General features: G+C 36.5%; 1 protein-coding gene across 1 annotated transcript in view; it reads right to left on the bottom strand.

Moving 5' to 3' along the window:
* The window catches only part of fbxo41 (F-box protein 41), a 62,459-nt gene extending 37,620 nt beyond the window's left edge, over positions 1 to 24,839 (bottom strand). The window contains exons 1-2 of the mRNA XM_073843206.1: positions 24,772 to 24,839; positions 10,190 to 11,177 (exon numbers count right to left, since the gene is read on the bottom strand). Of these exons, the coding sequence (XP_073699307.1) occupies positions 10,190 to 10,908 (719 nt within the window). The 5' untranslated portion in view covers positions 10,909 to 11,177; positions 24,772 to 24,839. The remainder of the gene's footprint in view (positions 1 to 10,189; positions 11,178 to 24,771) is intronic.
* Positions 24,840 to 25,129: the final 290 nt, after the last annotated feature.

Raw genomic sequence — 25,129 nt, 5'->3', positions numbered from 1 at the left:
TGAGAGTTGTGTCTTTCTCAGAGTTTTTCTTGCAATTCTGTCTTTATAACTTGCAGTTGCGATTAAATTTCAAAAGAGTATGATTTCATTAAATAAATATGAGCTGCACATTTCAAAGGCAAATTGCAGCACAGGTGTTTTTATATCAATGTATTTCTGAAGGGAAACCAACTGCCTTCAGAGAAGTTGGTATTTTAATTTCATCTTGCCTATAATGTCTGATAAAAATGGCTTTTATGAGCACAGAGCTGCTTTGTGTAAAGGCATTACACTTTTTTCTTTTACTGCAGTTCCAAAATGCCACCTACTGGCAGAGAATGAATTTGCATTTTCATGTGTTTCTTCAATTTTCATTCGGCTCATCTGCTTTTTTTGTTCAGACCAATGTGAAACTCAACCCATATTATTGCGCAGCAGTTCTTAATGTGATCCGGTCGATTGAAAAGAAGCTAATATGACATATGTGACCCTGGACCACAAAACCAGTCTTAAGTCGCTGGGGTATATTTGTAGCAATAGCCAAAAATACATTGTATGGGTCAAAATTATTGATTTTTCTTTTATGCCAAAAATCACTAGGAAATTAAGTAAAGATCATGTTCCATGAAGATTTTTTGTAAAATTCCTTCTATAAATATATCAAAATGTACATTTTGTTTAGTAATATGCATTGTTAAGAACTTAATTTGGACAACTTTAAAGGTGATTTTCTCAGTATTTTGATTTTTTTGCACCCTCAGATTCCATATTTTCAAATAGATGTATCTCGGCCAAATATTGTCCTATCCTAACAAACCACACATCAATAGAAAGCTTATTTATTGAGCTTTCATATGGTGTATACATCTCAGTTTTGTAAAATTTAACCTTATGACTGGTTTTGTGGTCCTGGGTCACATATATGATATATAACATTATTCATAACCGTGTATTTAACTTAAATAGACTTTAAAGAAAAACATTTCAGCTGAAAAATATTGGTAAAATAATTCTTGATTTATTTTTCACTATTCTCTGGTGGTGGCATCTAATGCTCAAATCAGATCAGAAATTATGCACATGTATATGACTAATCTCCACTGGAAATTAACGATTCATGTTTAGCATTTGGAGATCAGCTTAACACTTGTTTTAGCAGATGCAGTTCCTGGGAAAAAAATTAAAAAAGTCCAAATGCTGGCCAATTTATTGGCCTGGTCAATATGTATAGATTTAAAGTAAACACAATTAAGCGGCAGAAGAAAGAAAGCATGAACAATTAAGTGGCTGAAGCAGCATGACATATTACATTGTGTCTCCTGCTGCCTGCCCTAATCAAAACTCTCCCAGTGTAGCTTACAGTCCTGGAGCTGAATGAAGCTTCTTCACAGGGGAACATGAATACAAATAGGACTGCCAGCCCAAGAAGCTGATATCTAAATTCCAATATGCTACAAGCAAAGCACGCTATAACACCCTGGCTTTCGGATTCACACTGTGGGAATTCAAACTAGGTATGATTGTGTCAGCTATTAAACTTAACCGTCTCTAATGAGCACAAATATACACATTCACAAGCACACAACCTCTTAATAACCAAGAACAAATAACATTTTAATATCTCAACTGGAGGTCATACCTCAAGGTTTGAACTGGAATGTATGACTGAACTCACTCTGGATGTAGCGGCGAGAACACAGTGTACGGAGATACAGACTGAGTGTGTGATAGTGTGCCTGCTTACTTCCACACATCCCTTATCTAAAAGCAACGGATTAAAACTTGCTCAGATATGGTGTTGCTGGTGTTCAGAAAGATACATTCCCCCCAGAAACCAGCTGTGCTTGGACTCCAAGAAGTAGCTGTTTGTAATGCCTGATCTGATCAAAAACAAATGCTGTTTTCATGATAGCTGGTTGTAGCTAATAAAAAAAATTATCTATCTTAGAGCAGGTGATGTTTTTATTAGTAGACATTAAAAGATTAGTTCACTCAAAAATTTAAATTAAAATCTATTATTAATTACTTACCCTCATGTCGTTCCAAACCTGTAAAACAGATTTTCAGAACACAACTTAAGATACTTTTGATAAAATCTGAGTAGAACGTGGTAGGCCCCTTGCTGTCTGTAAGATCAGAAAGAATATCTTATTTGTGTTCTAAAGATGAACAAAGGTCTTAGGGGTTTGGAACGACATGAGGGTGAGTATTTAATGACAGAATTTTATTTTTTTTGGGTGAACTATCCCTTTAACATGTATTATACAATAAGATAGACAAGCAGAATCATCAGGTACTAGGGTTCATAATCTAACCAGTTACATTTCTGAGCATTTATATACATTTATGCAAGGTGATTTTCTGTCATTTTTAATAAAGCACAAAATAATACACAAAACCAGACAAGTTACAGTAACTGAAACCGATTGAGGACACCCTTTGGCTTAAACCTTTTAAGTTTTAAAACCAATAAATATGAGTACTATAAACTCATCTACACTGAGTTAAGTTAGTTTAACTCAATGTAATTGAGTATATAGTACTCATATTTGTTAGTTTTTAAAACTTAAATGGTTTAAGGCAATTGGTCAAATGGTTTGAGTTACCGGAACTTGTCAGTTTTACAGTGTAGTAAAGTCTGAATTCAAGCATCTTTATTTTTGAATCCAAGTGGGCCCAAAAACCAGACAAATTTGAAAATCAGACAAAAACACAAAACTGCAAGACAGTGTATTTAACTGCTTTGATGAGGCTAAGAACTACAAACAAATGAAGCACTATGAATGACCTAATCAAATAAAAAAATGGAGAAATTAACTATTGATTTGAAATATGTTGATTATAGAGAGAAACGATATATTTTACTGCAAATATGCATATTATGCATACAAGTAGTTAAGTAGTTTGAAAGCATAGGAAAATTGATTCTGTTAATATAGACTCATATATAACAGCAGTGCTTTGTGCAATCCTCTAATTGGTGGAGATTTTTGCATAATCATGGGTTACATATTAATTAATGCTGGCTGATGGCTTCAACAAAAGCATATAACATTGATTAACAACCTCAAAGCTCAAAGTAGGTCTGTCTTCAAAGGTTTTCAAATCAATTCCTCTATGGAGAAAATGTTTACTTCAGGAACCCAACTGCTGCAATCAAATCAATTTAGGGTCTGGGGGACTGAATTCTATGATGGTGCTCAACCTTGCACAACACCGGTGCAGCTGGCATACTGAGTTCAGCCTGTATTCACACAATTCTTTCCTTTTTATTTTTTAAGAAACCTTGATCTTTCAATGACTACAGACTATTTTCCGGACTGGTTTCCATGGGAACAATTATTGGTTGGCTGTCAAATACATCTTTAAACAATAATTCTTTTTATTGCTTTAAAAAGAATGTATGAACAGTGCACCGGGAACATTTTTACTTAAATTTAATAAGCCATTTCATTCAGATCGAAAGAATGATATTCCATTCACAGAAGGTTAGATGAATAATACAAGATGTTCTGAAACATTAGTTGCACAACACAGAATGAAATAAGTACAGATGCAATTTGTGCTGCTAAAATGATATTAATAAAAATAATAATGATGAAACACCTACATGAGCTAGACATCCTCACTAATTACTTGTATACAAGAGTCATTCTATATTTCGGGTACATTTCATGTCAGTCAAAAAGTCAGAAAATTTGTATTTTCTTTGATAAATAAGCTAAGTGGTTGAATATTATATTTTCTTAATGTGCTAAATTAACGATTAAATATCGAAAGATAAAATATCAATATATGTTGGATTTTTGTATTAAATTAGTTTAAAAATGTCCCCTGATATAAAATTGATCATTGCTTGAAGTGAAAAGTTAGTAAAATTGATAATATGGACATGACATGTACCTCTAATTATAGAATGACTCACAAATAAGCTAAAACAAACCCACAAACTGACTGCATGATCAAAAATGTTCTCAGTTGAAGCAAATTCTCTAGTGCAAATTCTCTATTCTTTCAGAGTCTGCATATTCATGATTTGAAGGTGGTCTGTGAACACCTTGCGATAAGCCAATAAATGCTGATGAATCCAATGCAGGGAATCAGTCATGGACAAATGAGAAACAAAGATGTCGCCTGGAAATATGAATCGAACATCTGACATTTAACATTCCTCTGCACTAATGCAGTGACAATTATTTCAAGTGCACATAAAAATAGCAGCAGAGGGCTAATCAGCAACTCACTGTGTTCAATGATTATGTAACGCTGTAAGCAAGACGCAGTCTCCAGACAATATGAATGATAATTAGATGCAAGAAACAGAAGAAACAAGAGTGGTTAATGAGATAAAATTAGAGGAGGGTAAAAACGGGGTCTTGGAATGCTTAGAAGTATCAGAGATTATTAGCTTGACTAAATTGCTTTTGTTCACACTCCTGAGATGCACATGCTATCAGTCACTCAGCTGATCCTCATACAAGTACCAGATTTATTTATTTGCATTGGAGCTGCAAAATGATTAGTCGCGATTAATCGATTCAAAATAAAGTTTATGTTTGCATACTATATGTGTGTGTACAGTGCCTATTTATTATGTATATACATACACACTATGTTAGGGTGACCATATTCTGAGAATCCAAAAAGAGGACACCCTCCCCAGGATGCGGTGGGCAGTGGCTGCATTTAAAGTGTTGAATTAATGACAGTCAGTGAAATGAGGTAAAAAACCCGGACATTTTATGATATTTTACAAAATCCCCCTGGACATAATTTTATAGCCAAAAAGGAGGACATGTCCGGGGAAAAGAGGACGTATGGTCACCCTACACTATGTATATATTAAAAATATATATTTGTATGTATTGTAAATACATTATCTCACAAAAGTGAGTGCACCCCTCACATTTCAGCAACTATTTTAGTATATCTCCTCAAGGGACAATACTATAGAAATAATTTATTTGAACCATTATTGTCGAAATAGCTGGCAACAAAAGTGAGTACACCCTAAGTGAACTTGTCCAAAGTGTCAATATATTGTGTTAGCACCATTGTTATCTGGCACTGCCTTAATCATCCTGGGCATGAAATTGACCAGAGCTGCACAGGTTGTTGCTGGGATCCTCAAAAACTCCTATATAATGACATCACAGAGCTGCTGGACATTAGACACATGGTGCTTCTCCACCTTATGCTTGAGGATGCCCCACAGGTGCTTAATAGGGTTCAGGTCTGGAAACATACTTGGCCACCCCATCACCTTCAGCTTCCTCAGCAAGGCAGTTGCCATCTTGGTGGTGTGTTTAGGGTTGTTATCATGTGGGAAAACTGCCATTTGGCCTAGTTTCTGAAGGGAAGGCATCATGTTCTGCTTCAGAATGTACAGTACATAAAAAAATCCATGTTTCCCTCAATGAACTGCAGCTCCCCAGTACCAGCAGCACTCACGCAGCCCCAGACCACGATGCTACCACCACCATGCTTGACTGTAGGCAAGACACAATTTTTTTGGTACTCCTCACCAGAGCAACACCACACATCCTGGACATCATCTGAGCCAAACAAGTTTATCTTATAGTCTCATCAGACCACAGGACATGGTTCCAGTAATTCATGCTCTTGGACAGGTTGTCTTCAGCAAACTGTTTGCTGGCTTTTTTTTTTGAGCCAGCTTCGGAAAAGGGTTCCTTCTGGGATGACGCCTATGCAAACCAACTTGCAGTGTGCGGTGTATGGTCTGAGCACTGACAAGCTGACCTTCTACTTCTGCAACCTTTAAAGCAATGCTGGCAGCACTCACGCATCTGTTTTTTGAAGCCAGGTTCTGCACCTGACGCACAGAACAAATGCTCAGCTTCGTTGATCGACCCTTGTAAGGATTGTTTCAGGGCGTTACTGAACCTCTAATAGCCCTGGCCATCTTTGAGGAGAGCAACAATTCTAATTTTCAAATACTCAGAGAGTTTTTTTTGCCATGAGATGCCATGTTGAACATCCAGTGGTCAGTATGAGAGAATTGTACTTAAAGCACCTATTTTTAAATGCTCTTGAATGAATGAATGAAGCATTTATATAGCGCTTTAATTGTGTATTGCCGTGCACCCAAAGCGCTTTACAGTCATATGGGGGGGGGGGGTCTCTCCTTAACCACCACCAGAATGTGGCATCCACTTGGATGATGCGACGGCAGCCACAGTACAACGGCGCCAGTGCGCTCACCACACACCAGCTACAGGTGGAGAGGAGAGAGTGATATAGCCAATTCAATGAAAGGGGATTATTAGGAGGCCATGATTGACTAGGGCCAGTGGAGGGAATTTGGCCAGGACACCGGGGTTACATCCCTACTCTTTACGAGAAGTGCCATGGGATTTTTTTTGACCACAGAGAGTCAGGACCTCGTTTTAACGTCTCATCCGAAAGACGAGATATACAAGATACACAACTTTGTATGGTCCTGTCAAGCAGACAAAAACATAAACATAATGAATAGGACATGTGGCTTTGCATGGTTAAACAAAATACTGCTGTTATCACTTAGGGTGTACTCACTTTTGTTGCCAGCTATTTTGACAATAATGGCTGTATGTTGAGTTGTTTTTAGAGGACAGTAAATCTATACTGCTATACAAGCTGCACACACATATAGTATGCAAACATAAAATTTATTTTGAATCAATTAAACGACTAATCATTTTGCAGCTCTAATTTGCATGTTAGAAAATGTACAGAGATCTTTAGACTAGTGATGCACTGGAATAATATATATATAATTTTATATATAATTTTTTTACAGAAACCAAGTTTTCATTTAGATAAAAGGTTATTTAATAATCATGTAATTTATTTGTTTTATAACACGCAAATAAAAAATTAGTTACATATAAACAGAACATAGTTAAATTCCACAGAAAAGTTGTTTCATGACTGATTTATTCAAAAATACAAGGAAAAATATGGATATGTAATACAGTCCATATATTTATCAAAATGCTCCGCTAGAATTATTTTTCTAGCTAACTAGTACGTTTATGACATTGAATGGCTTTCCTAAGGTAAATGTAACATTGTATGATATTGTTTATAAGCTATTGACATCTTACCACATTCGAAACACTGATTGAGCGATCATTAAAATTAAAGAAAAAAAGTTTTCAATGCTTCATTATTCTAGGCAATTCCAACAAGCTCATGTCCTCAAACTGTGCCTGTCCTGTAAATTTCAACATCGGTATGACAGGATAGGTCACAGACGAAGACAGAGACAGCGGAAAAAGAACATTAGTAGCGATTTGTATGCAAATACAGAGATATTATTAAATGAGCCTTCTTATGAACAGAATACTGAACACACACACACACACACACACACACACACACACACACATACATATATAGTATATCAATCTGTCATTCACACTTCTGCCCTTTTCAAGATGGATACCATGGCATCACAGAGGCACTCTAATTGCAAGACAGATGAATTAATGACGATCTACAAACCCTAGGTTTGCATAACAATAGCAGCCATGGACATTGCATCTATCTATTCACATTTAAAATAGCTGAGTTGGACATTCAAGGATGGTCTTTGTTCAATTTGATGCATGAAAAAAAAGCTATGCCACAACAAGGTTCAAACGAGCTTCAAAGCTCCAGAGGATATACACACAACAGGCAAATAAAGCAAAAATCAGCAAATGTCCGAGAAGAAGCCATAGTCTGCAGAGGAGAAACAGAGATCAGATGGGATATGAGACGCTAACAAGATCGAGGTGACAGTGAGAGGGAAAAAAGAGAATGGAGGAAGGGATATTGAGGGTCACAAAGCAGAGAGGTGAGAGAGGGAAAAGAGAAATGAGGCCTCTTTCTACCTGCCAGCAGTGCGTGACCGGTTTCTCAAGAAAGCTCTAATCCACAGGCAGCTACAAATCAATCACAGTGGGTGTATATTTCAGATGAAGTCCTGCTGAGAATATCCCACAGCATATGTCTGTCTCTAAACTCAGAGCACTCCAAAAGCTCAATTGGCCCTCTTTTTTGGACTATTACTGTATATCCAGTATATGAGAAACAAAATCATTTTGGGAGAGGAGATATTTTATGAGAATGGCTTTTACCTGGGGCTTTAACAAAGGAAAATATAATTTGTTATACTTTCCTTTTCCCTATTCATTCTTAACAACTAAAACACCACTTGGAATCTTTTACACTCAATATCGTTAGAATTTTATACTTTAATATTACTATTTGAAACCTTTTGGTCAGAAAGCAAATCAGATGTTATGAAATTGAAAAGGCTTTGTAACCATAAATTGAGTTTGAAAAGGCTTAGTGAATATGCAGCCGTCTAAAATATATTATTATTTCATGTCTTCACACGGCAAAAATGTATGAGCTCATAAAATCCAATTAAATACAGTGAAATACAAGTTATCTGATGGACTCATTTTTCACTTTCTCTCAGGGTTACCACTCCATTATGGCTGTGAAATCTTACCATGATACTATGCAAATGTATCTGTGACTAAGCTGCTAAAGAGAAACACAGTTAGGAAGTTGGTGCCATTGTTATAACAATAGAGCAGACTTCTGAAAGAACAGGCAATTAGACGCATTGGCCATAGGGAGTAGAGTAGTTCATCAGCTCTTAGATAGAGGAGGTAAAAACATCTTCAGGTCAAATTCCTTTTGAACTTTGCCATTATTTACTCAACCTCATGTCTTTGCAAAACATTCAAACTCTTTTCTGCAGAACACAAAAAAAAAGATATTTTGAAGAATGTTGATCACCAAACCGTTTTAAGGAAAGGTGACGTGAGGCCAAGTATTCCCATACTAGGAATTTGTGCTCTGCATTTAACCCATTCAAGTGCACAACCACAGTGGTGAACACACACACAAACCGTGAACACACACCCGGAGCAGTGGGCAGCCATTGCTGCGGCGCCCGGGGAGCAGTTGAGGGTTCGATGCCTTGCTCAAGGGACTCACCTCAGTCAAGGTATTGAGGGTGCTGTACATTCACTCCCCTCACCTACAATCCCTGCCAGACCTGAGACTCAAACCCGCAACCTTTGGGTTACAAGTCCGACTCTCTAACCATTAGGCCACAGCTGCCCCCCAAATTTTGGTGACCAATGACTTTTCTCAAAATATTTTCCTGGGTGTTCCACAAAAGAATGTATCCTTTCTGTTTGCAAGTGTTTTCTGCATAAGAAATGTTAATTGAGTGGCAAATCAGCATATAAAAAAGATTGTGACACTGAAGACTGAGTAATGTTGCTGACATTCAGCTTTATGATCACAAGAATAAATTACATTTTAAAATATGCTCAAATCAAAATCAGTTCTTGTAAAGGAAATGTTTGACAAAAAAAATGAAAATTCTGTACTTCCCCTCATGTCGTTCCAAATCTGTAGTACTGTCGTTCATATCTTCAGAACACAAATAAAGATATTTTTGATAAAATCAGAGATCCAAAATTTTTGATCTGAAATCTTTTCTGACGCTGCATAGTCAGCAATGTACTTACCACATTCAAGGCCCAGAAATGTAGTAAGGACATTTTTAAAGGGATAGTTCACCCAAAAGAAAAAAATAATGTTTATCTCCCAATGACATGAGTAATTGGTGAGTAATGACAGAATTTTCATTTTTGTGAGAACTATCTCTTTAAATTGTATTGTTTTGTGTTATGCTGCATTTTTAATCAAATTAGCACAGCCTTGTTAAGCATAAGCAAGATGACATTTAAAATAAAAAAAGAAATCTTACCAACCTACCAACCCCAAACTACTTCCCAAAAAGTATGCTTTATGCTGTATGCTGTGTTTTTGTTCCACTTTGCTCTGCATCCAGCTAAGCTATACAAATGTACAAATGCTTTTCACGCCAACTAACCACACTAAACTGAAACAACCATGAACATGAAAAGCCTACCATAGAGCACATTAAATCTGACTGGAGACATACTACAGAGATGCTACAGTTGCTGGTTTGTTAACCGTTTTGCTCAATTGCCTTGTCTAAATGAGGCTAACCCGTGGAGCTGTCGAAAAGGAACCTAGCATTTCTTCTTCACAAAGCAACCTCTGTTGGAGAGCCCTAGAGTGAATCAAGCATTTGAGCAGTCAAGAACATTTCTCATTATTTGTTCCTTGTAAGGGGTTGGTCATGAAACAAGATGGGATGCCTGTTACTTACTGTTGTTTGTGTGAGAGCTCCTGCTCCTTGTTAACCAGATCCTGCTTAAGGCTGGCCAGCATCTCCACAGACACGTCCACTTGCCGCGAAAGCTCGGTGGCCTTATCCTCCAGGTCTTGCTTCTCCTGACCGAGCCTATCGCTCTCCAGCTTCGCCTTCTCCAGCTCCAAGCTCTTCCTCTCCAGCTCCGCCTGAAGACGTCCGACACGTGCTGCAATCTTCTGCTCCACCTCTTCCGACAACTTCTCGAGCCTCTCGTCTAGCTCGAGTCTCTCAAATGCTCGAGCTTTCAACCGAGCCAGGCCCTCCTCGTAAGCCGCCTCCACCGCACTAGCGGCCACGTTAGCAGCCACTGCCACAGCGTTGTTCCCTGTGGAGGACAAGGCGTCGCCGGAGCTCATGGCTGTCTTCACCAGGATCTCGCCCAGAGGAAACTCCACATTGGGTAAGTAGCAAGCAGTGGACGAAGGTGCAAGGCCAAGCTCTTCTCCAGAACAGGGCAGCTCGCGGTAGGGAAAACGAGATTCGGCGGCGAGGGCTCCGTCGGCCACTAGGGGGAGCAGCGCAGCGGCATCGCATACGCTGTTGGACTTGGACAGCACATACAGGGTCTCGTAGGTGTGGTTGTACTCCAGATGGGCGCGTAGAGACGACAGACTTCGAAAGCGCTTGTGTTCCCCACAGCGAGGACAACGGTACGGCAGGTCCAAAGAGGCCATTCCACGCTCCCGTGGATGCCAGGATGGAGCAATCTGCTCAAGCCACCAAGCGCTGCCAAGAGCAGGCAGGGACAGCGGCTGGGCACCACAGAAGATCACTCATCTCAGACGTGCTGGGTTTGCCACAGGCTGAGCAAGGAACAGGGGATCATCACACTTGCTCCTTCTGAGTCACAAGTTCTTGATTTAGTTCTTCAATAAGGTCTTGACTGCTGTTAGGCCTATTTCTGGCACTTAATCAGTTTTCCTCATAGTCCAAATCTTTTGTTCTAGTAAAACACAGAAAAGACACAAAAATGAACAAATATTCATACAGTACAGGTATATCTGCAAGTATCAGCACTTATGTATTTTAAAGGGGACATCGGATGCAAAATTCACTTTCACATGATGTTTGCATATAAATGTGTCTAAGCAGTGTGTGGACACAACCACCCTACAATGATAAATATCCATTCACTCCTTTTTTTAAATCCCCCCAAAAATTAAATTATCAAGCTGTTTTAGATTTCCTGAGACATATGACATCATACTGCTCAAGCCCCGCCCATGACCATTTATGGACTTTTTTCCCGCCAATTTTTTCCACACTCTAGCAGCTGTAGTGATGTCTTGTAAGTAATGCAGGTGTTTTGTAGTTGGTTGTAAAACTGAACACTTTCTCTCGACATCAGAGACACTGGATTAGTTTTGTTTTTGATGGTAACGTGCCATCGAACACACACAAAAAAAAAAATAGAAGAGAGTGGTGGAGTTAGCAGTACCTCATTATCATTTAAAGAGACATGCACCGAAATGGGTCTGTAAACAGAGCTGTTTTTGACAAGGCAAAGAGGGTGTTGTTTGACACGACCATCAAGGAATTTTAACCAAAGTATTTAGCAGACATTTCATGAAGACCCTAAAGAATCATAGCAATGTGTGGACAATGGATGCAAATGGTTTCCATGTTCAAAATCACCCTGTGAACAAATAAACTTTAGCAGGGTAAACCTCTTATAGAGCTATATAGGAAACCATAGCTGTTTTAATTTTTGCAGAACTACTTGCTCAATGGTGAAAAAAACAGGTAAAAGAAAAATGGATTATGGCATCAGAAGAGAGGAAAATGTTAAATTTACATTCACTTACTCAGCAATTGTTACTGTAAATTAACAAATATAAGACATTTTAAAACTTTTTTTTATTTGCTATTTTGTATGTATTGTATTTATGTGAGTGTATGTATTGCATTTAAAGCTGATTATATTTACAGTAATTGCAAGTTATTGCTTGAATGTGTGTTGTTTATTGCTTGAATATGTGTTGTTATAAAAAATTTTAAGGCTTTAAAGGTGTATTACCAAATTTTAGCCCAAAAAATGAATAATGTTGGTGCCATGGGTCTATTCTACTTACTGGAACAATGCATATGATATTTAAAAAGTCACATTTACTGACCAGTAAATGTACATCTCAATTTCAGTTTGATTCTGCAAAGTAATGGAATCTTCTGTTGCAAAAATGTGTCCAAAAGCTTTCTGATTCTGATGTTTGGCAAACTCATTGAACACAGGATGTTTAAAATTGCTTTACTTGCAACCTGACGAACATAAAAGCTGATATCAGCTCACTGGAGGTACACATTTATATTTGTGTGTTGCAATAAATATAAATCTCTGTTCCTGAAATCTACACTAACTGGAAATCATTTCTTTTATCCATTCTAACAACCTTACTCATTTTTTGGATAATTTCCACTAGACTGTGTGTATAGTAAATGAACAGCACATGGAAGTGTAAAACAATCACAGGACAATTTAAAGCATGAGTTGAGAAGTAAGTAATCTCTCTGAGAATGGATTTACATGGAGCTGATTTAGCTGAATATGCATTTCTGTGCACTAATGGAAAATAACATATTTTGTCCAGGCCTCTATCAAGTAAGTATATCTTTCAATATGCCACACTACGAGGTGATTACTCAATGTAATGTTTGGCAATAGTTCAAGAAACAGTCTCTTAGAAGCCTAACACCACTGCAAAGGAGGCTCCAATTGTCTAAAATTATTGGTAGTAGGTCACATGGCATTATAGTTCATCTAACTACTCCCAATAAGACACTTCATCAACGTAAAACAAGTCTTAAAGTGTACTTAATCCCCATTAGTGTTCAGCAGACTACTATACTGTTCCAATTCCCACCCTTTTCTTTCCCACAGTATTGGGAACGCTGCATATAAGAATGAGCATGAAACTGAAATGATGAGTATTTATCCTGCACACATGATCCTAGAATGAATTTCAGATGAGGCTCCAGTGAAAGAGCCAGTCGTATTCATTAAACTGGGGATTAGACGGGCACAATTCCCCAAAATTAATCCAAGATACTGAATCAAATAATCTGCTATAGTAGGTCATGCGCAGTGCATTGAACAAGCAATATTATAGAGTAAAAAACGATAATTGTCCAGCAGTCTTGGCTCCAGAAGTTTATTTCCTGTTCGTGTTCTGAACAGAATTCTGTCATTCATTATTTTTAAGCCTGGAACAAAACCAATCAAATTACAGAAGGATCACAAAATACATTTGATTCCCAGTATTTAAGAATAAAAGAACAAACAATAACTGTGCACTTATAAAGGAATAAATGAGTGGTCATTCACAATTTATGGAAACAGATCACCAATGATACAATGTAAAATGATTAAAAATAATAATAATAAAAAAATATATATATATTGTTTTTTTTTAATACATATAATACATGTACAAATATGCAATGTTTTGAATCAGAAAGCTTTAAATAAAAAAAAATCTTACTTTTAATCATTAAATTGAATTATTTAAATGAATTATTATTATTAATTAGAATTATTTCTGACAGAACATGTGACACTGAAGACTGGAGTAATGATGCTGAAAATTAAGCTTCACAGGAATAAATTACATTTTAAAATACATTAAAACAGAAACTACTATGTTAAATTGTAATAATATTTGACAATAATACTTTTTTTTGTGGGCGAAGCCTATTTGGTTGCAGAAAATGACAGTTTTTCAAGCAGCAGTCTATGGAGCCATGAAATAAAATGAAATAAAACAATGTAAATTTGAGTTTATATTTAAAAATCCTGACTTTATTCTAGAAATTCAAAGATCACAATTCACAATTCTGATTAAAAAAAAAAAACAAATAAAAAAATCGCCATTTTCTTGTTTCCCCTCGGTTCTGACTTTTCCTCCTGAGAATTGACACTCACTTTTGTTGAGTTAAATTGAGTTATAAAGTCCAAACTAAGATATATAAACTTGCATTTGTGAGAAAAAAGTGAGGTTGTCGGTGCCGATAGCCTTGTGGGTGGAGCGTTGACATAAAGCGCCGTTGCGCTTCGGGCGTCCCGTGTTCAAATCCCGACTCGAGGACCTTTTCCGATCCTGCCCCCCATCTGTCCTATCATAATAAAGGCAAAAATGCCAAAAAATAAATCTTTAAAAAAAGAATTGTGAGGTTAAATAAATAAATGTTTTGTAAAATGCTAAAAATATTATGTCATGCTGTAACTGCAGGGCTAATACAATGCATCCCCTAAGAACAGCATATGTGAATATTAGGGATGCACCGATCCGTATCGGCCGATCACTTGCGCGTTTTGTCAGTAAAGCCGGTTCTGTAATCAGCGGATAAATGCCATCAGGTGCGTGATTTCACGTTGAGCCGTATATACTACACACAGCCGTTGTTCACTGACGAGCTGTGCACATTCACACTGATAATGAACATTGATTTGCGCAGCTCGTCGGTAAACAACGGCTCTGTGTAGTATATACGGCTCAACGTGAAATCACGCACCTGATGGCATTTACCGCTGATTACAGAACCGGCTTTACTGACAAAACGCGCAAGCATGATCGGCCGATTCGTATCGGTGCATCCCTAGTGATTATTATGTGATTTATTGTTTAAATCAAATTTATGCTTTAAAAGTAGAGTAATCATAGCAGTTTTTAGTAAATCTCACAATTCTAATTAGAAAAAAACAACTCGTCATTCTCTCTTTTCCCCTCGGCTTTTTCCCCCTGAGAATTGACAAACTCACAATTGTTGAGTTAAATCGAGTTATAAAGTCTGAACTAGGAAATATAAACTTGCATTTGTGAGAAAAAAAGTCAGAATTGTGAGATAAAATCAATAAATGTTATGTAAAATGTTAATAGTAATAGTTTTAAAATAATATTATGTCATGCTGTAACTGTAGGGTTAATACAATGTCCGTTTAAACATCTGCGTTTAACTTCAAAGGGTGTCTTTGACGAAAGTATTCTACAAAAATAATTTGCATTGTTATTTTGCCATCAAAAGGCACACAAATTTTTTTCTTATTCTATGGATTTTACCCGCTTCACTCCACTTGTTACCAGTGTTTTTCTGCCACCATGCGCGCACATCTAGAAGTGACGTAACTGTGACGTCTACTATGAATTGGTCTATAGACTGCATACTTATCAAGGTTACTTATAAAATATTCCAGTGAATAAAAAGGTAGATGTGAAGGGATGTTAATTTTAATTATGAATTCACACTGGACAAATTATTTTAAATCACAAATCATTGTCTGAAATGATTTAGACTTGTCAGCTGTTCAGTTTGGGAGGCATGCTAAACCTGCTTAAACCAGGTAAGACCAGTAAACCACCTTAGGCTGGATTGCACTGATAATATTTACAGTACGTGACCAGTGCAAGAAGTACTTAGTCTGAGGTAATAAACTGAGTGTGATTTCAGAAAGAGTGACATTAACTTGGATATCTTATTGCAGAAAAACTGAAAGAAGGAAAACAAATCTGACAACATACTTAAACAATCATGTCAAAACCTAGACCACATCTGCTGTCCTTGGCTCATCAAATCACAATGGGTTTCCACAGTGGCGTTTCTCTCCCACAGGGTACAAAACATGGGCTTTTTCCCTGAGGCTGTTTGCTGATTTAAGAGCATCATCATTATATCATCTATTGTGACACATTTTAAAAAGCAGAAATACACGAGAATCTGTGCAATCAGATTCATTATGTGGATGTCTTCATATGTCATTCTGTCAGGAGTGCACATCATTATAGGCACTTGGTTTCATTCTTGGTCTATCCCTATTGTGCCACAAATGATCTCTGTCTGGGTTTGTCTCTCTCCATAACCTCCTTCCTCCTTAGCTGTGGAGACAGAGAAAACCTTTTCATTACTAATGGGGCTTGAAGACTCTCTCGTCTCAGATCTGTAATGGGATAACAAAAGACTTTTGATTAAGGCCTTCTTAGCAAGCATTAGCATTAAAAACATAACTAAAACCATTAAAGGGTTCTTTTAACAGCAGCCATTTAAGCCTAGGAAACAGCCCGGTGCTATCAGAGGTTACGAAAGAGCGGCCGCTTCGATGCTACATCACGATCAACATTCCTGCAATCAGCTCTGACCTTGATGACAGAGAGCCGTTTGAGTCTTGCAGACAAACTGCTGCTTCCAAGATGGAGGTTCATTGTTGCCACGGATACGAGCTTAGAATGCGAAGCACAGTAATAAATGGATACAAACAAGCCAGCCAGTAATGATGAATCATCAGAGAGAGGTAACAAGGAGAGGAGGATGGGGTGGAGAAGTCAAAGAATGCAGGAAGAAAGCTGGAATGGACTAAGAGGAGAGATGGGTGGATGCAAGGATGCCGAGAAAAGACGCTACTATCAATTAAAGTACAATATCATGAATAAATGAATACATATTATGACATATATATTTGTAATAAGGATATATTGGTTTCTTTTTTTAATTTATTGAAATTAATTCTATATTTTTACATTTAGCTTGCCTAATTGATTGAATGTTCACTTAAAAGATCAGTTCACCCAAAATGGGGGAAAATATTATGGAAGTCAATAGCTACTTGCAACTAGGGCTGCAAAACGATTAATCGTGATTAATTGCATTCAAAATAAAAGTTTGTTTGCATACTATATGTGTGTGTACTGTGTATATTTATTATGTAAATATAAACACACACACACACACACACACACACACACACACACACACACACACACTCACATATATATGTATATCATTTAAAAATATATATTTGTATGTATATATTTATATTGCATAAATATTTTACATTTTTTATATATAAATCTAACATTTTTCCTTAATATATATGTGTATATATGTGGGTGTATTTATATATACATAATAAATATACAAAGTACACACACATATATGACCCTGGACCACAAAACCAGTCATAAGTGTCAATTTCCATTGCTTTCTATTGATGTATGGTTGGTTAGGATAGGAAAATATTTGGACAAAACACAACTATTTGAAAATCAAAAAAAATCTAAATATTGAGAAAATCGCCTTTAAAGTTGCCAAAATGAACATCTTAGCAATGCATATCACTACTCAAAAATTAAGTTTCTATATATTTACAGTAGGAAAATTACAAAATATCTTCATGGAACATGATCTTTACTTAATATCCTAATGATTTTTGGCATAAAAGAAAAATTGATCATTTTGACCCATACAATGTATTTTTGGCTACTGCTACAAATATACCCGTGCTACTTAAGACTGGTTTTGTGGTCCAGGGTCACATATAGTATGTTAACATAAACCTTTATTTTGAATGTAATTAATCACGATTAATCATTTTGCAGCCATACCTGCAACTGTTTGTTTACCAACATTCTTCAAATGGGCTAAATTGCAACATAATTTTCATTTTTGGGTGAACTCTTCTTTTAAGTGAGCATCAGATGACGGTGAATGCAATTTAAATGTAAAATATAGAATTAAACTTAATAAATAAAAAAATAAAAATCATAATTACTACATGAAGGTGTGTAAATGATGACAGAATTTTCAATTTTGGGTGAACGATCCCTTTAAAGGTCATCTTTAAAAATGCTAAGAATTTAATTATACTATCAAATGCAATCTTTAACAATTTTTTTTATACCCTAAACTGTAATGTTTTGCAATTTTTAATGTTTAGTGTGTAGATTTTAATATACGTTATTTAGCGGTTAACATTTTAAAAAGTAATAATTCATAAAAAAAAATATATATAAAAATAAATTGACAGAAATGTGCGTTTTTTCATGTTCTAGTTTGACATTACACTTTGTCCTAACCATAACGCAACACAACCAATTAAAAGCCACGACCATTCTAAATCTCATTGGACCTCCTGCTCATTGTTAATAAACAACAAAATAATGGACTGGAAGTGACTGGTCATGAAACATGAGATATTATATGACAAATCCAACAGGATTTGTGAAAACAAGAAAAACTATTAAAAAAAAAGGAACGTCAGGGACATTGTGAAATAGTGTGTCGACTTGTCAAATTATGTTTTGTGAGAAACCACATAAATAGCAATGACTTATTTTTAGTGATCTGATTGTCACTTTAGCTTTCAACAAGGATGAAAAAAAGTTCTCATTGCATTGTTCCTGGTTAGAACACGGTGTTAACTATTTACTGAAAGATTCATACATATGCAAATCACATGTCCATGTCATTGTGCACTATTAAATCAGTTCATGGTGAGCAATGTTCTCTGTATTTCTTGCCACATCAGTGTATTACATAATTTTTTATGACATTTAAATTCTATTCATGGAATAGAAAGAGACTTTGTAAAAGCTGAATGCCGCCATTTCATCCATTGAGTTAACACAATAACATTTAGTTATATACATTTTATGTCTAGGAAAAAGAACAGTCATGTTATTCTAGGCCCACAAATGATTAGGCCAAGAATAAGATTTTGACTGATCCTTGTTACCTAAATGTATAATGCATAACACCACGCACTTCACTTTCATTTATAAAGTGAGGTCTTAAGCCAGTGAGTGACCTCTCTCAAAATGCTACATCGATTCCTAATCGCATTCATTCGCATCTTTGGAACTGGTGGTTTCTCCTCAGTGAGTAAAGCCGGATGTGCTAGCATGATCAAGCAATGTCCCTGTGATTTAAAAGTAGTAGCCATAATAGCTCAGCTCTTACAGTTCATTGTGTTGGATCACAAATCTGGTTCCAGCAAAAGAGTGACAACTAACTTAACGAAATTGTTGAATAAAGTCATTATTCTTGTTTTCTTCGGACACAAAAGGTATTCTCGTAGTTTCATAAAATTACCGTTGAGCCACTGTTTTCACATGGACTATTTTATCAATGTCCTTACTACCTTTCTGGGCCTTGATGCCTATGCAAGGTCAGAAAGCTCTCGGATTTTATGAAAAATATTATTGCTTAATTTGTTTTCCAAAGATAAATGAAGGTCTTATGGGTTTGGAACGACATGAAGTTGAGTAATTAATGACAGAATTTTCTTTTTTGGGTGAACTAGCCCATTAAGATTTTTTTTTTTTTTTTGTAAAACTGAACACATGGAAAACAGCTACAGCATTACCTCCTCACTCAAACTTCTAGTTTTAATAAGAAATAAAAAGGAATACTACTCTACATGCATTTTCATGAAGTATGCATCAGTATGCAAATGTAGTCCACAAGGTATGTGTACCTGAAAACCTAATTTACATAATACATATTTCATACTATACATTCATGGTCATACTGTGTATAATTCATTGTCGGTGCACATTATTCCAAAGGAAAAAAAAAATGACTCGTCGTCTTCTTTCATCAAAATCTAACAACTAGTTCTACCTCTGGTAAGATTTTCCCATTGACGCTGAGCTGTCTTATTTTTCTAATCAATTCGGTCAATTCCCAACTGATAAAACCAAGTTCTGCTTAATGGACTTGTCTAGATACATTTTTTTGTTACACCCAGATGCATATAACAAAACAAAAATTCTAAAGTGTCTTGACCATTTTTTACATTTCCTAATTCATTTTCCAATGTGATTAATTCTATGTATTGGTATTACAAAACTACCATTTCTTAAAAAAAAAACTTGGTTTAACCACAGCTTGGTGGTTTAGCCACCTTTGTGTCAAGGCCCAAAACAAATTTTGGTTATGCAGACATTTACGGAAACTTCAATATCATTCTAGTACAAGCTTCTTGGAACAAAAACAAACTTCTGAGCACATTTGACCTCCACTGGACCACTTGAGATAGATTAACCCAGAAGTAAAATGGGTTGTGAATGCCATTTCAAGCACAGGAAGGTAAAAGTCACCGTAGGAAAATAACATGAAGGAGCACAGCTGGCACAGTAGCAGAATCGCAAGGACAATGTTAACGCTTGTATGAAGCATGCAAAAAATCCTTGTAGCTGCTTCAGCAAAAGTGAAGACAGTGAAGGCCAAGGCTGCTCAGGATGGTTGATTCCAAAAGTTGAAGCTTCACTGGCGAAAGACTCGTCTGGCTCCTATTGATCCATGGGATTTCACTGAGCCAATTATCCCTCATTACCCACAGCTCATCACATGCCACTAGTCTGGGAAGACATCCCAATAAAACACTAAAGGCCCTCTCACACTTCCCTTTCTGTACCACTAGCTGATGCAGGCCAATCGATTTCACAATTATGTTATTTTCCATACAGGTTAGCAAACATTCACATCCACTGAGTGCACTGTTTGCTGTGGTTCAGTTGCTGGAAGCCAGGCATACTGAAATAACGTTATTATTGTGTTAAGAGATGCAATTAACAGACGTAACTACTGCATTATCTCGCCTCTGTGTGCTTTCCATTTTAATATTTGGGTTTAATCAACATCAATAGCCTGTGGTCACTCCTCTGTGCACTTTAAACACACTGCTCTCTAAAGCACATAGATTTGGTCGATTTTAAACCTTAATGCGGATTTGTGAAACACAAATCACAGCCAACAGGGAACTTTTTGGAATTACACTTTGCTAAAACAATAATTATTCAAATTTTTTTCACCAACCAAATTGATTGAACTGAGCAGAAAATGGCAAAATTAACTACTTTTATAATCCGGTTTACTAATATCCATTTTGAATTATCTGACCACACCTGATCTGGCCTAACACAGTGTAATTGGGGATTAAAATGTTTTGTGATGTGAGCAGTGAAATGCTTGTGACGACACTGCATTTGTAGTGTGAACGTTAATGCATCCCAGACAACCTGAACAATGGCCTACTTACCTGTCAAACAATCATTCCAGAACAATAATGGTGTTAAACTTTTGAATAGGGCCTACTGATAAATGTGTCACTTGTCACTTTGAAATAAGTCATCTGCCAAATCAGTAAATGTAATGTATTGCCAAAGATTTAATTATATGATATATTAAAATCAGTCTTTTTTGGACTTTTATGTTACTAGGCTTAAAGGGATAGTTCACCCAAAAAATGAAAATTACCCCATGATTTACCCTCAAACCATTCTAGAAGTATATGACTGCTTTCATTCAGACTATTACAATCAGAGTTTTATATAAAAAAAAAAATGTCCTGGCTTTTCTAAGCTTTTTAATGGCAGTAAAAAAGTGCATTTATCTATCATAAAAAATACTCCACATGGCTCTGGGGGGTTAATAAAGGCCTTCTGAAGAGAAGCGATGCATTTGTGTAATAAAAATATCTATATTTAATACTTTATAAGCCGATAATACTTTATATCTCTTGCTTCCGCTAACTGTTGTACATATGTACATGAGAAAGTGGCGTTCCAGTGGATGACATAGCCATAGCGTAAGCTCCGGTGAAAAGCTGCGAACACAGAAACGCAGAGAAGAGGGGGAAATAAAACACCAGTCATAAATTAAAAGTATAAAACGAGAATTTGTAAAGATGTCGGAGGATTTCGATATAAGCCAAGAGTAGACTGGTTTTCATTTTCTGTAAACAAAACTTGATTTTACTTTAGTTTACGATACACCAACATCATTCACTTGAATGCCGCTCTCCCATGAACATGTCTACTTTTTCAAAAAGTATTAAATATGAATATTTCTCTTACACAAACACATCGCTTTGCTACTGAAGGCCTTTATTAACACCACAGAGCCATGTGGAGTATTTTTTATGATCGATGGATATACGTTTTTGGGCTTTAAAATCTCAACTCCCATTCACTGCTATTATAAAGCTTGGAAGAGCCAGGACAAGTTTTTATTAGGGATGCACCGAAATGAAAATTCTTGGCCGAAGCCAAACGGTTTTTCGTGTTATTCCCCCATGTATTTTTTTTTTCACCATTGCATTAATTAAATAGCCAGTATTTGCATTTTACAGTTTTGTCTTGCTCTTCAAAGAAAAAAAAAAACTATTACAAAAACAACATTTTTAACATTCTAGTTTACACATTATAGCCTACCAGCAAAGCACAATTTAACTGAAAATTAATAAGTTAGTAAAATAATATTCTTTGGCCATTTTTAAAACCTCCTTTTTGAATCAGGCGTGTGTTTTTAATATACAAATAAATGCAGCCTTGCTGAGCAAAGGAGAATGTTATAATAAATGTATTAATAGAGGTGTTGTAATGATTGTTATCATTATTTTGTGTTACTTTTTTATTTTATTTTACAGAACAAGAGTAAAATTACAATACTAACATTTATGAATTTTGACTTTTATTTTATTTCCCTCGCGCTTTGGACTTTTAACCCTGGCTAACGAGCTTATGCAGCGCTGTCAGAATAAATACAATTTGTGTGTGTATTAGACAACATAATGTTCTGTAGTTTATTTGCTAATGGTTTAAGGCCATTTCGCGATTTCAGTCATCATACAGTAACCAGCAACAGCCACCCCTTTCTCTTCACATAGAAGACATGCGATGCGATAACAGTCTAGTTTTAAATGCTTCCACACTGCCAACATGTTTGCTGCATTAGTGTGCACCTCTATTTGATCACGTCACGTCATTGTTCGGTATAATTTATTCAGCCTTTTCACTTATTCGGCTGAACAATGAAAGAGCTAAAATTCGGTGTATCCCTATTTTTTATTATAACTGCGGTCATATTCATTTGAAAGAACAAAGTCATATAAACCTAGGATAGCTTGAGGGTGAGTAAATCATCAGCTAATTTTCATTTTTAGCAGAACCACCCCTTTAACGTCTTTTTAAACACATCGTGTCAACAACAACTATGAAAAGGCACTCTGAGGCCCTTGTAAAAACACATTAAAGACCTCCATAGTTTTACATATGATGAAAAGGTCTTGTAATTGTAAATATAATTCAAATAGTTTCTCATCATTTTTAGAAAGCAACTTGTTAAACATTTTCCTGACAGAACTCATGAAATCTGAGAAAACAGGACTCCACACAGGAGGTAAACACACCAGTCTCAAGCATGCTTGAGATCAATAGCAGATCAGACACAGGGGACCACCAATGTCTGAAGCAATTACGACTATCTCTTATTGTCATTTGTCATTAAATCTTATTATCATCATGCAGTGCTGAAGAAAGAACCAGCCATTGACAAGCTTGGACTTCTTTACAGTAATAAGGGAACTTACATCTACGCTGGCTGGCTCTCAATCAATTTTCTTTACAGTAAATTTAAATTGGTCACAATACGTGCAACAAATTGCTTTGACCAATAATTTAACACTATTCACTACTTTCTACTTGGTTACTGGTTCTTCAATATTGGGTCTACCAATAAAGACCTTTTAAGTCTTAAAAAAACTTTTTACAACCATGCATTCCCAGATGAGAACTGCATGTATTTTTAGCAGTTAGAAACAGCTCAAAACAAAGAAAGAGGTCAATTAGTGACAATTTAGAACAACAATTTTGCATTAATATTATTATAGATTGCAAATTATGCAAAATACAAATGAAGTTTTAACATAGCCTGTTAAATAGTTAGTTATCATTATAGATATTTTTATATGCAGAAATATAATAACAATACAAAAATCACATCTGGATATTGGTTATTGGACATTTACACAAAATAATCTGTATCATTTGTTAAACAACTAGACTTTATCAGTCAATTCATAGCTATAATTTTAGGCAAACTTTGATTTTACTTTTAAAATGTAAAGCATCAACTGAATTTAAAATGTGTTTTCAATTTTAGTGGTCTGTTGTTGTTGTTTTTTCTCAGTGTACTTATGACAATCTCAAACGATAACTATTCATAACCTGTTAGCAGCCTACTCAGTGTAATTGGGGAAATGCCTTTTATCTATGCCAGCTATCAAAACAAGTGTGTAAAACAGCAATCACCATGATTACAAAACGGATTGAAAGCCAAACTGCAAAAAGTGTTGCTAAACTGATTCAATTAGGCTACTTTAAAGGTCCACATTGCCTGGAATCGTCCAGACAAGGGCCGGCGATATCATGGCCATGTTTACGTAGGCAGCTAAAATGCAGTCTAGTTAGGCAGCTCACTAGGTTTTGAGACACAACCCATCATTTCAGAGGGGATCTCTCTCTCTAAATAATCAGGATTGTGCTCCGTGTCACTGACAGCTGATGGGCAAACATGTCATGTAAGATAAGGGTGGAGGCACTAAATAATCAGAAATGGAGCTCATGCTCACACTCTCTTGGGTCCGTGGATGTGAGAAATGATACCGCATGCGGCTGTACCGCTTTTCATACAAACCATGGAGATGACAAATAATAATAATGCCAAACGCAATTCAAGCATATCGGTCATGGGCATATATTTGGAGGTATGTTACCTCGCTGCAAAATCGTGCCCGACGGCGCAACCACGGTTCAACAGATTTTCACCATTTTTCTCCAATAACGTAGGCGAGTCGCGGTACATATCCGTCTCCTCGAGCCCCTTACATGACCGCCGCTTGCTAATATCAGCAAATCCGATGACTAGAAACACGCACTTCCCATTGTCACCATCCAAAACATGTTACATGTGTCAGAAAGTGTGCCTCTCACCTCGCAGATCTGTGCCCATTTTCCGCCCGTGCCCAGCAGCCGCTCCAGCAGGATGACGTCACGAGCGCCACTCTCTGCAGCAGAAGACGAGCGCGAACACGCGTCGCGTAGCGCAGGGAAATAAAAAAAAGGGGCGTGTGTGACGCTCACCGCAACGAGCAGAATACATGCCCTACTTGTCCTGCTTGGAGTCGGGGTTTCAACTAAGGTGACTGTGATTCAGCTTGTTTTAGCAGTGAAATGAGGATAAAAAGCATTTATTGCGGATTGGTTTCACATCAAAGTGACGACTGAAGGTACGCCACACAGTGCAGGCTACATTTGAAGTGTTTGTTACATTCAGTCGTCACGTAGATCA

The sequence above is a fragment of the Garra rufa genome, chromosome 6, assembly GCF_049309525.1.
Source record: "Garra rufa chromosome 6, GarRuf1.0, whole genome shotgun sequence".
Lineage (NCBI taxonomy): Eukaryota > Metazoa > Chordata > Actinopteri > Cypriniformes > Cyprinidae > Garra > Garra rufa.
This window is presented reverse-complemented; position numbering and strand designations above follow the sequence as displayed.